At 48.5% G+C, this 14,954-nt stretch overlaps 1 protein-coding gene across 1 annotated transcript in view; it reads left to right on the plus strand.

Moving 5' to 3' along the window:
• The window catches only part of LOC126986919 (arylsulfatase B-like), a 157,076-nt gene that overhangs the window by 119,939 nt on the left and 22,183 nt on the right, over positions 1-14,954 (plus strand). The window contains exon 6 of the mRNA XM_050843433.1: positions 4,827-4,931. Coding sequence (XP_050699390.1) covers positions 4,827-4,931 — 105 coding nt within the window. The remainder of the gene's footprint in view (positions 1-4,826; positions 4,932-14,954) is intronic.

Consider the following 14,954-nt stretch of genomic DNA (forward strand, 5'->3'; position numbering starts at 1 on the left):
CTGATGTGTCCACAACATAGAACAACATTGTATAACTTTTCAATACGTCGCTTCGGACCGAAATGTTGGAACGCATTACCTGATTATTTGAAAACAATAACTAACTTCAATTTATTCAAAAGCAAACTTAAAAACCATTTCTATAAAGTGCAAGATCAATTAATCAGTGCATTTTTAAGATGTCTCAAATTGTTTGTAGGATATAAGTCTGCTTCAAATTGTTTGTAAATTCTTCATTCGTTATCAATTGCCGTCAGGGAAATATCTGTTTCATGGGAACACCAAACTCTAGCTGTCACTCACGGAGACAAGATATGTCAGCGTCGCTCTTCCCCCCCAGTTCCACTTGCGGCGCTGACTGTCCAGCGTCTATAAATAGTTTCCAGGTGTGTGTGTGTGTGTGTGTGTGTGTGTGAGAGAGAGAGAGAGAGAGAGAGAGAGAGAGAGAGAGAGAGAGAGAGAGAGAGAGAGAGAGAGAGTCAATCACACACACACACACACACACACACACACACACACACACACACACACACACACACACTTGTGCCCCTGACCTCACACGGTCAAGACACGGCTCGGCGCTCTCGCAGCAGCCCGGGGTCAGTCCTTTTCCCCCTTCACTCCTTCCGTAGCTGTAAGCCCTCATCACTCCACTAACAAGGATCACACCTGCTAAAGTTGAACAGTGTACGTACGCAACAGTGACCATCCTGTACATTTGCGAGTGACATACGTGTGTTCGTGCGTGCGTTCTGCAGCTGCCAGTGTTGAATAATGTGCGCCCTAGCCACCCATCGCTACCGCCCTTGTGACTTACTTAAACTAAGGTGAGGGAGCGGCCACCCGCCGACGGACGTTATTACACGCCTGAAAAACACCAAACTCTTCCGCAATCGAAGCAGAAGGAGAGGCAGACGAATGGCGAGAAACATCCCTGTCATCGTTACGAGGGTGAATCAGAACAAACCAGTGGCGGAGAAGGAGTACAAACATTTTGAGGTGCCGCGAGCGTGGTATAGTCTGCTCTCTTTACTCCTCTCCAATGTGACCTCCCTTAGCAACAAGATCGAGGAATTAATGGTGACGGCCAGGTCCACTGGTGCTGGTGTGGTGGCCATCACGGAGGCGTGGCAAATAGTTCCTGAGATCTGCAACATCGATAACTATGAACTATTTCACCAACTCAGGACTAACAGGAGAGGAGGGGGAGTGGCCCTGTACTGCCGCTCCAACCTCACTCCTTCACACCTTCAGGTCGACACCCCCGAGGGAGTGGAGGCCCTGTGGGTGAGGGTTACACCTGCCCGCCATCCTTGCCACACTGCCTCCATCATCTACTGTGTGGCATACCACCCTCCCCGCGCGCCCACTGCACAGCTGCTGGTTGACCACATCATCTACACAGCTGACGCGCTTCGAGTGAGATTCCCCTCTGCTAAGTTGGTCATATGTGGGGATTTTAACCGCCTAGACGTCAACGACACAATGCACCGACTGAATCTCACTCAGGTCGTTAATTTCCCCACCCATCAACAAGCTACTCTCGACCTCATCATGACCGACCTGAGCCAGCAATACTCACCCCCCCCAGCCGAACTGGTAGCGTACTGGGCCCACATTCACCGCGTGATGGACGACGCGGGTTCGAATCCCCACGCTACCACTCGGATTTTTCAGTCACCGCCGAGTGGCTTAAAGTTACCCACATGCTGTCCTGAGGACCACCCATCAACCCGGACTCTAGAGGAAGCCGTCCAAGCGAATCAAGAACGAGTTCCGGGGGGCAGCATGAGCCAATGCAAGATGGCGCCACTATAAACACTCGCCTGCTGCAGAACGGGCTGGGCCGACTATCAGGCCCCACTTGGAAGAAGCCTTGGGCCGGCCATCAGGCCCCACCAGGAAGATGCCTACCGGCGCAACCGGCAACGACGTAAAAAAAAAAAAAAAAAAAAAAAAGGGACGCAGCGGACACCTGTCAGTCCTGTGGGAACCGGTTCACACCACCTCACTGCCTCAGTCATCCTCCGCCAGGTCATTCAGGCCCCTGACTGACTCGGCCATCAGACGGTTCGGGCAGTGGATTACGCAACACCCCTGGACTGGTGACAAATGAGCCAGACGTCAACCACAAATGGGAGCAATACCAGCACACTATTACCAGCGCCTACCACACCTGCTTCCCCATCAAGACGTTCCCAGTCCATCCATCTGATGCCCCCTGGATCAACCCCACCGTCAAGAGGCTCATCTCGCAGAGAAACACAAAGGAACACAAAGGAAGAACAAACAACAGCAGACCTGCTGGTCCTTACGAGGTTGTTTGTGACAAGCTACACTAACTATCTAATCAAAGGTGGAAGATGAAGGACAGCAAAGGCGAGACAGGGCCCACAGCACAGGCCCTGCCCGCTACAGACAGCTCAGGAACAGAGTCATCAGGGAGATCAAAACCGCCAGAGCAAACTATTATCCTGAAAAAAATACACCATCTTAAACAGGCCAACAACAGACAGTAGTATCACAAGGTCAGGTCTCTTTGTGGACTCGGCAAACATTCACACTCCTTCCCTTGCACTTCACATTTATCACCTGACCGAGTGGCCGAGGAGATAAATATCCATTTCGCGGGTATCTGTCAAAGCCTCCCAAAACTTGATCTCACCGCCCTCCCCGCTTACCTACCATCCCCCTCCCCACCCCCTCCGTCCAGGAGGTTGACGTTTTCAATAAATTAAAGAAATTAAGGACGCACAGAGCTACCACGCCCACTGACCTCCCAATCAAAATCTATAAGGGATTTTCCCCTGAACTTGCCGCCCCCATCTGCTCCATAATAAATGCTTCACTTGTACAAAACACTCGCCCTAGCGAGTGGAAAACTTCCTTTGTCACTCTCATTCCCAAAACTTCCAGCCCACAGTCTCTTAATGACCTAAGGCCTATCGCCATCACGCCCATTCCCAGCCTCATTTGTGAAGATTTTATTTTTAACTGGGCTTATGATGATATTAGTAGCCTCATAGACATCCAACAATTTGGCAACATGAAGCACTCCTCCACCACTCATTGCCTGGCCAGCTTTCTAGATTTCATACACAGCCACCTGGACAAACGAGACACCTCCCTTGCCCTTGCTTTTGTCAACTTCAGGAAAGCATTTGACCTTGTAGACCACACTGTTGTCATTACTAAGGCCATTGAGCTGGGGCTTCACCCTAATTTAGTATCGTGGCCGACTGATTTCCCCAGCGCACGCCAGCAAATAGTTCGCTCCCAGGGCACGGTCTCTCCTCCTCTTGAGCTGACGTGTGGCGTCCCGCAAGGCACTAAAATGGGTCCACTTTGCTTCTTGGTGCTCATTAACAACGCCCTCATGGACACACCGCATCGCTGGAAATATGTTGACGACAGCACCTTGGGCGTCTCCGTCAACAACAGGGATCCTGACTATGCACCTCTTCAAGCGTCGCTCGACAACCTTCAGGCATGGACGGTTGACAACAGTGCCACTATCAACCACACCAAGACCATGGTGATGCACGTTTGCACGTCCAAGAGAGATGTGCCACCTCCGCTACTGTCTATTGGCTCACACCACCTCCAGGTCGTCCAGTCCACCAAACTACTCGGCATCACTGTGGACTACCAGCTCAACTGGAAGCTCCACGTCTCCAACACCGTCAGCGCAGCCTCCTACAAGCTGTACATGCTGCGTAGACTCAGGACGCTGGGGGCACCGGCTGCTGAGCTGTGCAGTATTTACTAATCATTCATATTGCCAAAGCTCATGTATGCCTCCCCGGCGTGGTCATCGTCCCTTACCCTCACCCAACAACAGCAGCTTGAGAGGGTTCAAAAGAGGGCATTCAGGGTCATTTTAGGCCCTGACTACCACACCTACGACAATATCCTGGCCACCCTGAGTCTCCCGAGGCTCTCTGACAAGCACCAGGACGCCCTCAGAAAATTCGGAATCTCCCTGCTTGACCATCCTCGCCACCGCCACCTCCTGCCGTCAGACGCGCCTCCTCCCACCCGCTTCACCAGACACCACAACAAACTCAACCCCTTCAGAGCGCCGCGAACCGACCGTTACAAACGTAGCGCAGTGCCCGCGATGGTGCGGATGATAAACAATGCCCAGTGACAGTCATACCCAAAGGGCCGCGGTGGAGATTAGCACCTCGCCGCTACCCCTCTAAGCTCCCCCTTCACACCACCCTCCCTCTCCCTTATTTATGTCTCTATTTTTAGCTCTCCCGAACCACCCCTCACCCTCCTCCTCCCTCTAGTGTAGCCTATTTACTATTAGTTTCTTGTATTTATAATTTGTATATTTTAAGCTAACGGCTGCCTTACATTAATAAACCTATTATTATTATTATTATTATTATTATTATTATTACACACACACATACAAACGCACACACACACCACACACCACACACACACACACACACACACACACACACACTAACACACACACTAACACACACCACACACACACACACACTCTCTCTCTCTTCCACTTCTCCTCCTTTATTTTAATCAGTCCTTCCTTCCCTTTCTTCCTCATTCCCTCCTTCCTTCCCTTATTTTCTTCCCTTCTTTCCTTCCCTCCTTTCCTTCCCTTCTTATCCTTCCCTCCGTCACTCCAGCTCTCCTTTCCGTCCTTCCTTCTCTCTTTTCTCCCATGCTTTTAACTTTCTTTAAGTGATACATGAAACATTAGGTTTATCTATTGTTAGAACACTAGCAAGAAAAGATTAACAATAAATTAGACATGACATCTACAGGTGAATTAATTTTTTTTTTGTCTGCAGTTTTTGTTCGGTGATCGAGCTGTTGAAATTATCTATGAAGAAGCCGAAAAGGAAGGACCATATTTTCTGTATCTGGCGCTTCAAAACATACACACGCCCAGACAGGTGAGATTCATCGAAAAGAGAATGAAAAAAAAAAGATCAGTTATATTAGTGTTGTTTATCTAAGTATCTGTTCATCTACCGATCTGTCTATGTATATCCTTTTTTATGGAGTAGTCAGGCAGGCACTTGCCGAAACGCTCGTAAGTCGAACCCGATGATATATGAAGGGAGGCAAGGCGATGCTGAAAATCAATGGAAGCCTTTTCATTTTCAATTTCCTCTTTGTCACACTAATATCAGAAAGTAGTTTAACACGTTTTCTATTTATACATGTTTTTACTTACCACACAAAATTACATAGTTTCATCGCAATGGGCCCATGCTACTCAAAGTGAGGCATAAACGGGAGACGAGAGGGTGCGGCGAGGCCATGGAAGACCCCCTCGTGTCCTTGCTCTCCGTCTAATGTTTGTAATAGTAGTTAAATATGCTATCTAATGATGACTGATTTCACTCTCCACACAAAACTACATGTATGTGACATATCCTCGTCTCCTCAAAATGGTATAGATAGTATGTCAGTAAATTATAGTTACCCAGACTCGGAGTCCTCTGTGGAGCAGTTTAGAAATAACCTTAGGTCGGTCCACACTTCAGGTGACGACCATAAGAGGTGTCTTGATAGCTCCTCCACGCTTCTCTTTTTAAACTTTTGTAACAATCGCGGTTTTCCTTCTAATTTCCATTCTCTGGAACACAATCTCTCCTCTAAACTTCCCATTTTCCTAACCGAAACGCAGGTTTTTGACGTTACTGGCTCTAATCTCGATTTTGTTTACTCCTACATTTTATATTATAAATTTTAGTACTTAGCTAGATGCTGCACCTACGTATGTACATAATGCAAACAATTTTTCTTGTGCCAACAACTTGCTAAAAAGGGCAAAGCAACACCCATTTTGTAAAGACTCAACTGTCATTATATTTAAAATATGTCTGTGACGTTGATATATTACCTAATTCTGTTAACTATGTGAAATTCTTTGGCTAATGCCCCCTTCACACGAGCGGTTTTTTCCCGCGTGGTTTTCCCGCGCGATTTAGAAATCAATGACGTTCAGTGAGGCCCTTCACACACCGGTCGCGTGGCTTAATTCCTGCGCGGCAGTGATTTACCGGCCGCGTGCACTGCCAACCCGCGCGGCGCCAGGCGGCTCAGAATACTATAGAGGTCTATGGATCCCTTCAGACGGGAGGTTTTTCCCCGAGCGGCAGTCGTGGTTAGCATGTGGCATAGGTTAATTTTGCTCACAAGTTCTTCAAATGTAGAAGATGACATGCGAAAATAATTGAAAAACTTTTCTTCATCAGCTTTCAGGTCGGAATATAATGTGTAGAATGCTCCTTGAAGGAGCCGAGGGCTGTTTATTGGGTGGGTCCACTACTTACGTAGTCGCTTCTTTTTTAACACCCTGTTTATTATATACACAGATATCACTCTCTTCTTTACGTCCAAGGCGGCGCGCCATGACTGGCTCTGACGATGACTGTACATGGCAGTGTACAACAGAACAAGCAAGCACTAACATGATCGCCGCTCAATCTCATGTCCCGTACAAATTTTTCTTTGATACATAACATAGACCATTGTACATACTATATCTGTTTTTTTTCTAACTTCATTGTAACTTCTTTATTTTATCATCTCTCTCTCTCTCTCTCTCTCTCTCTCTCTCTCTCTCTCTCTCTCTCTCTCTCTCTCTCTCTCTCTCTCTCTCTCTCTCTCTCTCTCTCTCTCTCTCTCTCTCTCTCTCTCTCTCTCTCTCTCTTTTCAATGTAGCCAAGATCAATATTCTTTGATTATAATAATAATAATAATAATAATAATAATAATAATAATAATGATTATTTATTATTATTATTATTATTATTATTATTATTATTATTATTATTATTATTATTATTATTATAATTATCTCATTGAAATGTTCACGTGGTTTCTTCGCTGAGGCCTGAGACGCCAGTGTTTAGAGCTTTTTTACGGTGTGTTTTGTCTTCATATGTTGGACAGTTTGAACAATGTTTCACTGTTCCCGTCATGACTTTCCATATTAGTAATCTTTCGTTTTCGCTCAAACGCCGGAAAATATTATTCCTCCCCTTCCTCCCCTCCTCCCCTTTCCCTTCACTCCCCCATATCCTTCCTACCATTCCTCCCTGGCTAGTGTTACTGCAGCTGTCGCACCACCCTTCCTTCCTTCCTTCCTTCCTTCCTTCCTTCCTTCCTTCCTTCCTTTCCCCCCGCCACACACACTTCCTCCTCTTTCACATGACGCTGATCTCCTCCTCCCTCGGAAAGTTGCATTCCCTTTCCTCCCCCTCCTTCCCTTCCCGTCCTCTACTCCCATGTCACCCCCTTCCACCTCCCTTACCTCCCTCTCTCCCTCCCCCAGTCCTCCTTTATTTTTTTTCTATCCCACAAGTTACTTGGTTAGTCAATGGATAGCCAGGATAGGCATTGAAGTATTTTTTAATATTGACTAGTGACTACCGCTACCGCAGTACCGCACACCGCGTACCGCACTGGGCAAGACAAAAAATGGGACCGCACTACGGTAACCGCAATACTCCAGAAAAAAGTACCGCACTTCCGCAATCGCACTACTGATTTTTATGTACCGCGCCCACCTCTGGAGAAGAACAGTGACCGTCTACCACAGCAGAGACAGAACGGCCGGAAAGGAAACTGGAGATAAAGGAACAGAGAGAGGGATAGAATCCGAAAGAGGGCAGTTTAGAAAGCAAAGACTAAGAGAGCAAGATGATCGCCAGTAGAACGCCCCTTGCGGAATCCATACTGGCGATCAGATAGAAGGTTAGAAGTGGAAAGGTGCTTTTGAATCTTTCGGTTAAGGATTGATTCAAAAGTTTTAGATAGACAGGAAAGTAAAGCTATAGGGCGGTAGTTTGAGGGATTGGAACGGACACCCTACTTAGGAACAGGCTCTACGAAGGCGTACTTCCAGCAGGAAGGAGAGGTAGTTGTTGATAGGCAGAGGCGAAAGAGTTTGATCAGGCAGGGTGTCAGCACGGAAGCATAGTTTTTAAGGACAATAGGAGGCACTCCATCAGGTCCATAAACCTTGTGAGAGTTGAGGCCAGAGAGGGCATAGAAAACATCATTCTTAAGAATCTTAATAAAAGGCATGAACGAGTTAGAGGGGGGATGAGTGGGAGGAATATGTCCAGAATCGTCCAGAGTGGAATTGTTACAGAAAGTTTGAGTGAAGAGTTCAGCCTTAGAGATAGATGAGACGGCAGTGCTGCCGTCTGGGTTAAGAAGAGGCGGGAAAGAGGAAGAAGTGAAATTGGAGGAGATATTTTTGGCTAGGTGCCAGAGGTCTCTGGAATAATTAGAGAAAGCAAGGTGTTGATTTTTACTATGGATGAACGATTTTTTGGTAAGTCGGAGAATAGATTTGGCACGGTTCCGGGCAGAGATGTAAAGATTATGGTTAGCGGGAATTCGAAGGTTCTGGTACATTTTGTGAGCTGCCTCTCTATCTTTTATAGCACGAGAACAAACGTGATTAAACCAAGGCTTTTTAGCACGAGGAGTAGAGAAACTAGGTGGAATGTATGCCTCCATTCCAGAGACAATCACCTCTGTGATGCGCTGGGCACACACAGAGGAGTCTCTCTCCTGGAAACAGTAATCATTCCAGGGGAAATCGGAAAAGTACATTCTCAGGTCGTCCCACCGAGCTGAAGCAAAATGCCAGAAGCATCGCCTCCTCGGTGGGTCCTGAGGATGTACAGGAAAGTTTGGAAAGTTTTGTTTAGTCGGCGCAACATCTGTGGTCATATGCCGGAGGGGAAGGAATTAGGAGAAGGGAACAGATCCCAGGAGACGTGACACAACCTCCGATTAATACCTGGTGCCCATTCACTGCCGGGTGAACAGGGGCGTAGGGTATCGGAAAAGCCGCCCAAATTTTTCCATTCCGCCCGGGAATTGAACCCGGGCTTTCTCGGTTGTGAGCCGAGTGTGCTAACCACTGCAGCACGAACCCCCCAGGATGTACAGGAGCGATAGGACAGGATACATAAATAAGGTTGTGATCGGAGGAGCCCAACGGAGAGAACAATTTGACTGAGTAAGCAGAAGGGTTAGAGGTAAGGAAGAGGTCTAGTATGTTGGGCCGGTCTCCAAGACGGTCGGGATAACGTGTAGGGTGCTGAACCAACTGCTCTAGATCGTTGAGTAGTGCAAAATTGTAGGCTTGTTCACCAGGCTGGTCAGTGAAAGAGGATGAAAGCCAAAGCTGGTGGTGAACATTGAAATCTCCCAAGATGGAGATTTCAGCGAAGGGAGAGTGGGTCAAGATGTGCTCCACCTTAGAGTTCAAGTAGTCAAAGAATTTTACATAGTTAGTAGAGTTAGTTGAGAGATTGGGTAGGCGGTGGCTGAACGGATAGCGAGACGGCCCCGCGTTCAGGAGGACGCGAGTTCAATCCCCGCCCAGTGCCACCAAGCTGGGATGTTTCAGCCGCCGCCGAGTGGCTTAAAATTACCCACATGCTGTCCAGAAGACCACGTATCAACCCGGACTCTAGATTCTAGGATTAAGATGAGCTCCGGGAGGGCAGCATGAGTCAATGCAAGATGGCGCCACTATAAACACTCGCCTGCACCAGAACGGGCTGGGCTGACCATCAGGACCCACCGGGAAGAAGCCTTGGACCGACCATCAGGATCCACCGGGAAGAAGCCTTGGACCGACCATCAGGATCCACCGGGAAGAAGCCTACCGTCTCAATAGGCCAAGACGTAAAAAAAAAATAATAAAAAAATAAAAAAAAAACAGCACAGATGTATTTAGTAATAGAATGACAATGAAGTCTTAGCCAGATGGTGGAAAATTCAGAAGAGTCAAGGTCGTGGGCACGAGAACAAGTGATGTCGTTGCGCACGTAGACGCAACATCCAGCTGTGGATTGAAATTTTGGATAGGGATAGTAGGAGAAAAGAGAGTAGAAATTGCTGTCAGTAGCCTCAGAAACCTGTGTTTCGGTGAGGAAGAGAAGGTGAGGTTAAGAGGAGGAGAGATGGTGTTCTACAGAATGAAAATTCGAACGAAAACCGCTAATGGTGCAGAACTTGAGAAGAAAAAGGTTCGAGAAGTTATCAAGACATCTCTCAGGTCGGCAGCCAGAAGGGGAGTCCTCCCTGGGGGAATTTGTGGTCCCCCCCACAGGCGGGGACTCCGAGGCACTGTTGTTGAACGCCATTTTGAATTTTGAATTTTGGAAAAAAGTGAGTATGTTGTGTGAATATCGTGTAGTGTGGATAGAGAGAGGATCTGTTTTTTAAAGAACATGCTGAACTACTTTCTGGTTTTGATGAGACAATAGGGAAACGGTTAGTGAAGTAATGGAAAGGGTCTTTGGAGGGCTTCAGCACCCTCCTCACTTCCCCATATATACCTCACCGGGAGTGGCTTGCGCCCGGGACACCGCTATTCATAGGTTTAGGAAAGAACAGTGACCGTTTACCACAGCAGAGATATAACGGCCGGAAAGGAAACTGGAAATAAAAGTACAGAGAGAGGGATGGAATCCGTAACAGGGTAGTTTAGCAAGGCTTTTGATATGTCTAAGGCAACGTTTCACCGAAACGGCTGAGAGAGAATTATCTGGGGTCAGTTAGGAAGGCAAGAAGATCTCCAGTAGAACGCCCCTTGTGGAAACCATACTGGCGATCAGATAAAAGGACAGAAGTGGATAGATGCTTAAGGATCTTCCAGTTAAACAATCAATAAATGGGTACACACGCCGGGGGGGGCGCGTCGCCTCATCCACCCTAGGTCCGGGGGTCCCGCCTGGCGAGTCTCTATCCTATCCTGAGTATCTCCTGGCAAGATCTATCGACTTCCTCAAGCCACGAACTCCGTGGGCGTAACCTTGGCCTCCTCCACTCAGGACTGTCTCTGTAACCCGGTGGGCAGGAACAGCTTCAGGGTAACGTGCCACGTGCCCGTATAGCCGGAATTGGCGTTGACGGATTATGCAGCTAATATATATCAAGTCTGTTACACGGAGTAGTCGCCAGCTTGACACAAAGCCATTACAGCGTTATCCCATGATTCTGCGTAGACATGTATTACCAAATCCATCAATCCGCCTCTCCAAATCCCCATTTAGTGTCCATGTCTCACAACTATAGAGTAAGACAGGGAGCCCAAGGGACTTGGAAATCCGGATCTTTGTCCTTCTGCACAGGTATCGACGACGCCATATACTCGCGTTCAGTGAGTCCATAACACCGTGGGCGAAGCCAATCCGCCGTAATACTTCCTGGGAAGACTCACCGTTGTTATGAACTACGCTACAAAGATATATGAAACTCTCTGAGGTGCCAATGTCCTCGCCAAACGCATGAACAGACTGTTTCATCTAGCAAGCCTCCAAACACTTGTGCCTTGGTCTTAGCCCAGGAGACCTGAAGTCCCAATGGCTTCGCCTCCTCGTACAGTGCCTCGACAGCCATCACCAGAACCTCTTGCGACTCTGCCTGGGTTATTGCATCATCGGCATAAACAAGGTTAGTGACCATGGTATAACCAATGGATGATCCGCAATGACTTGGTCCAGAACTCTGCCCAGTACCCAATCCATACAAGTGTTGAAAAGTGATGGGACAAGGACACAACCCTGCCTCACTCCCGCATTCACGGTAAAGAAGCTGGACAAGCCCACCTCACAGTTCACAGCACTTTCCGTCCTTTAATACAGACCAGTCTGCAAACCAATAGTCGTTGCAGGAATCCCATGGAGTCGCAGAAATTCCCAGCGTGCCTCGCGATGCACAAAGTCAAAAGCCTTCTTGCGATTGACATAGGCTGAAAGCATCCCCTATCGAAACTCACGTCGGCGCTCCACCAGGACGCAAAGTGCTAGGATACGTTGTTGACTTACCAGGCGTGAACCCGGACTGTTCACGTCTCTGCAGCTTCAGCAGCTGGTTGCGAATTCGCATCAGCAATAGATGGGCAAGCACCTTGCCTGGCACACTGAGCAGTGTAATGCAACGGTAGTTGTTGCAGTCCTGTCGGTCCCCTTTCCCTTTCCAGATAAAGACAACGAGCCCCCTCTTCCAGTCAGGAGAAAAGATACCGGACTGTCAAACGGAAGTTAAGACCGCATGCAACCCACGGATCATGGCCTCACCTCCAGCTTTGAGCAGCTCCTCATTGATGTTACAGGTGCCAGGTGCCCATTCAACTTTGCCACAGCCTCTCTGACCTCAGCCAGAGAAGGAGGGCTTTCGTCGATGGGTGGATCAGCATCCGTCACCTGCAACTCAGCAACTGGATGCTGCCCACGTGGAGGGTCAGCCGTGTACTACTGCTCAAAGTACTCAGCCCAACGAGCCCTCTGCCCATCCATGTCCGACATGAGGCAGCCATCAGTTGTTCGGAGCTTCTTCAGGGCTCGGTAATCAAGACGGAATTCATTCGCATTTAAATGGCCATCGACTTCCTCAGCGATGCCCTTGACATACTTCTTGTCTCTCCTCAGGAGAGCTCTAGTCCTACGCGATTGAGCCCCGTATTGGTACTAATTCCCAGCAAGTCTAGCAGCGCAACTCTCCTCAATATTCTTGAGCGTCTCCACCGAGGCAAAGCCACTCTAGATCTCGGGCAGTCTCCAGTGCACTCCTTGGCAGCTCGCAGTCTCGCGCTTGAAGGTATCTCACAGAGCTACAGGGTTCTTAAGGGTGCTAAGCACATCGAACCGATTTTAGACTGTCACTGCATAGTCCTGAGCACATGCCAGGTCCTTGAGCCTCTCGAGATGGAAAAGGGTATTGTTGAATCTCGAGATTCTTCTTGACCTGACATGAAGCTTGAGTGTTGCAACAACAAGCCTGTGGTCAGTTGCAAATAACTCAGCACTCGAGTAAACCCTGCGGTTTTGAAAGATCATCCAACGAGAACTTAGGAGAATATGGTCAATCTCCTTAGCTACCCCTCCGGCATCGCTATACCAAGTTCAGCGGTGCAGTTCTGGTCTCTGGTACCAGGAACCCGCAATTTCCAACCTTCTGGATTTTGCAAATTTCAGGAGGAGAGGGCTGTTGATGTTCCTAGTACCAGAACTATAGGGACCAACACACAGCTCTGTCCCACCAACACACAGCCCTGTCATTGCCAGTAGTAGCATTGAAGTCGCCCAGGACAATGAGTGCGTCACGGGGAGGGCACTGGTCTAATATTTTTCTTCAGTTTTACGCATCTCGGTAGGAGTGTACACTACAACAAGAGACATGAAGCCCAATGTGTCCTTCAGCCTCACTCGCATTATACGCTCATCAACCAGAACAATCTCAACCACAAATGGCAGCAGTTGGCTGGAGATGCCCATAGCTACTCGCTTGAAATCGCAGCCGTTGCTCATGCCCAAACAGTAGGTGCTGATCTCGCCACTGCCAGGCCTCTTCGTCTCAGAGAGTGCCACTATGTCCACCCTCAGCCTACTGAGCTCATTTGATAGGTAGGACACTCGATCATCTTCCGAGAGACTCCAGACGTTCCAGGAGGCCGCACGCAGAGCTCTCCGAAGGTTAACCCCGGGCCTGGTTCTGCGGGAGAACGCAGCCCCTGCACCCTCCCCCCGGCCACCCCCAAAACAAAAAGAGGGGCTAGGGGGTCCTTCCTCTTTCGATGTGCATGGGCTCCGTAGGCTTTGCCCTGCACCCGTCACTGAGGGCAGGCTCTCCGGATGCGGATGCATCGGGGAAGCCAGCCACGCGATTGGGCTCCCCAGAAAGACCGGATCGGGGTTGAAGTCTGAGCCCCGACCCCGACCTCTACTTTTAATTTTGTTTTAGGCTATGATCCAATTTTTCTATAGGGAGAGGGGGTACAAACCCCTCCCCAACCAGCCCAGATCAGGGGCTTGACTGACTGGTCACCATAGGGCAGGGACTCAGGACCCCTGGAATGATTAATTCTCCGGTTACCCAAAGAGAAAAGCATATACAGGAGAGAGAGAGAGAGAGAGAGAGAGAGAGAGAGAGAGAGAGAGAGAGAGAGAGAGAGAGAGAGAGAGAGAGAGAGAGAGAGAGAGAGACCCTAATACTCACAACCATGTCATTCACACAACCTACCAATCAACTAAAAATACTACAGCACAATGTCCATCATTGGCACACCAAACGCATCAATCTAATAAACACGTACACACATGAGAACCCAGATATAATCCTCATTAATAGCCATGGCCTCCCCAACACCCAGGCTCTAAAGATACCGGGTTATTTATGTTATCAGCGGAACAGAACAGGTGAACAACACGCTGAGGTGGCAATAGCAGTCAAAACAGGAACCCAGCACAAAATATATGACGACTTCCACTACTCCGACGCCCTTTCTGCTAAATTAATGACTACCCTCGGGCCCATTAATATTGCCACTACTTACATCCCCCCACGAGAGGGCTGCATCATGTTTCCTGACTTCTATAAACTGCTACGCATACCTGAACCCATGTACTTCCTAGGCGACTTAAACGCACGCCACACCAGCCTTGGCCATTCCAACACAAATACAACTGGACGAAACATTATGAAAATCATCACCATCTTCGGAGCCCAGCACATAGGTCCAAATTTCCCCACGTTTATAGGCCACTCAGCCCTCACCACGCCTGACGTGGTTCTAACGAATGGGAAAACATACCACAACACCCACGCCAGCCAGGGGCCACTAACGAGCAGCGACCACCTCCCAATACTGTTCACCATCTCAACCACTCTCGTTGTCGTGCCCTGCCCGCAGCGGATGAACACAAAAAAGGCGAATTGGGAGCAATATAAGAACATTATAGACTCAGAACTACCTGACCTGCATCTAGAGGGGAAAAACACAGATGACATAGAAACCACTGTCAACACCTGGTATACCGCTGTCAAAACTGCCCAAGCACAAGCAATACCCCTCACAAGGCACTAAACACTATCATACCCCCACCGCAACCAAGAGATTACGGACGCACAGCTACGTTTTACCAACATCCTCC

Source organism: Eriocheir sinensis, chromosome 6, assembly GCF_024679095.1.
Source record: "Eriocheir sinensis breed Jianghai 21 chromosome 6, ASM2467909v1, whole genome shotgun sequence".
Taxonomy (NCBI): Eukaryota; Metazoa; Arthropoda; class Malacostraca; order Decapoda; family Varunidae; genus Eriocheir; species Eriocheir sinensis.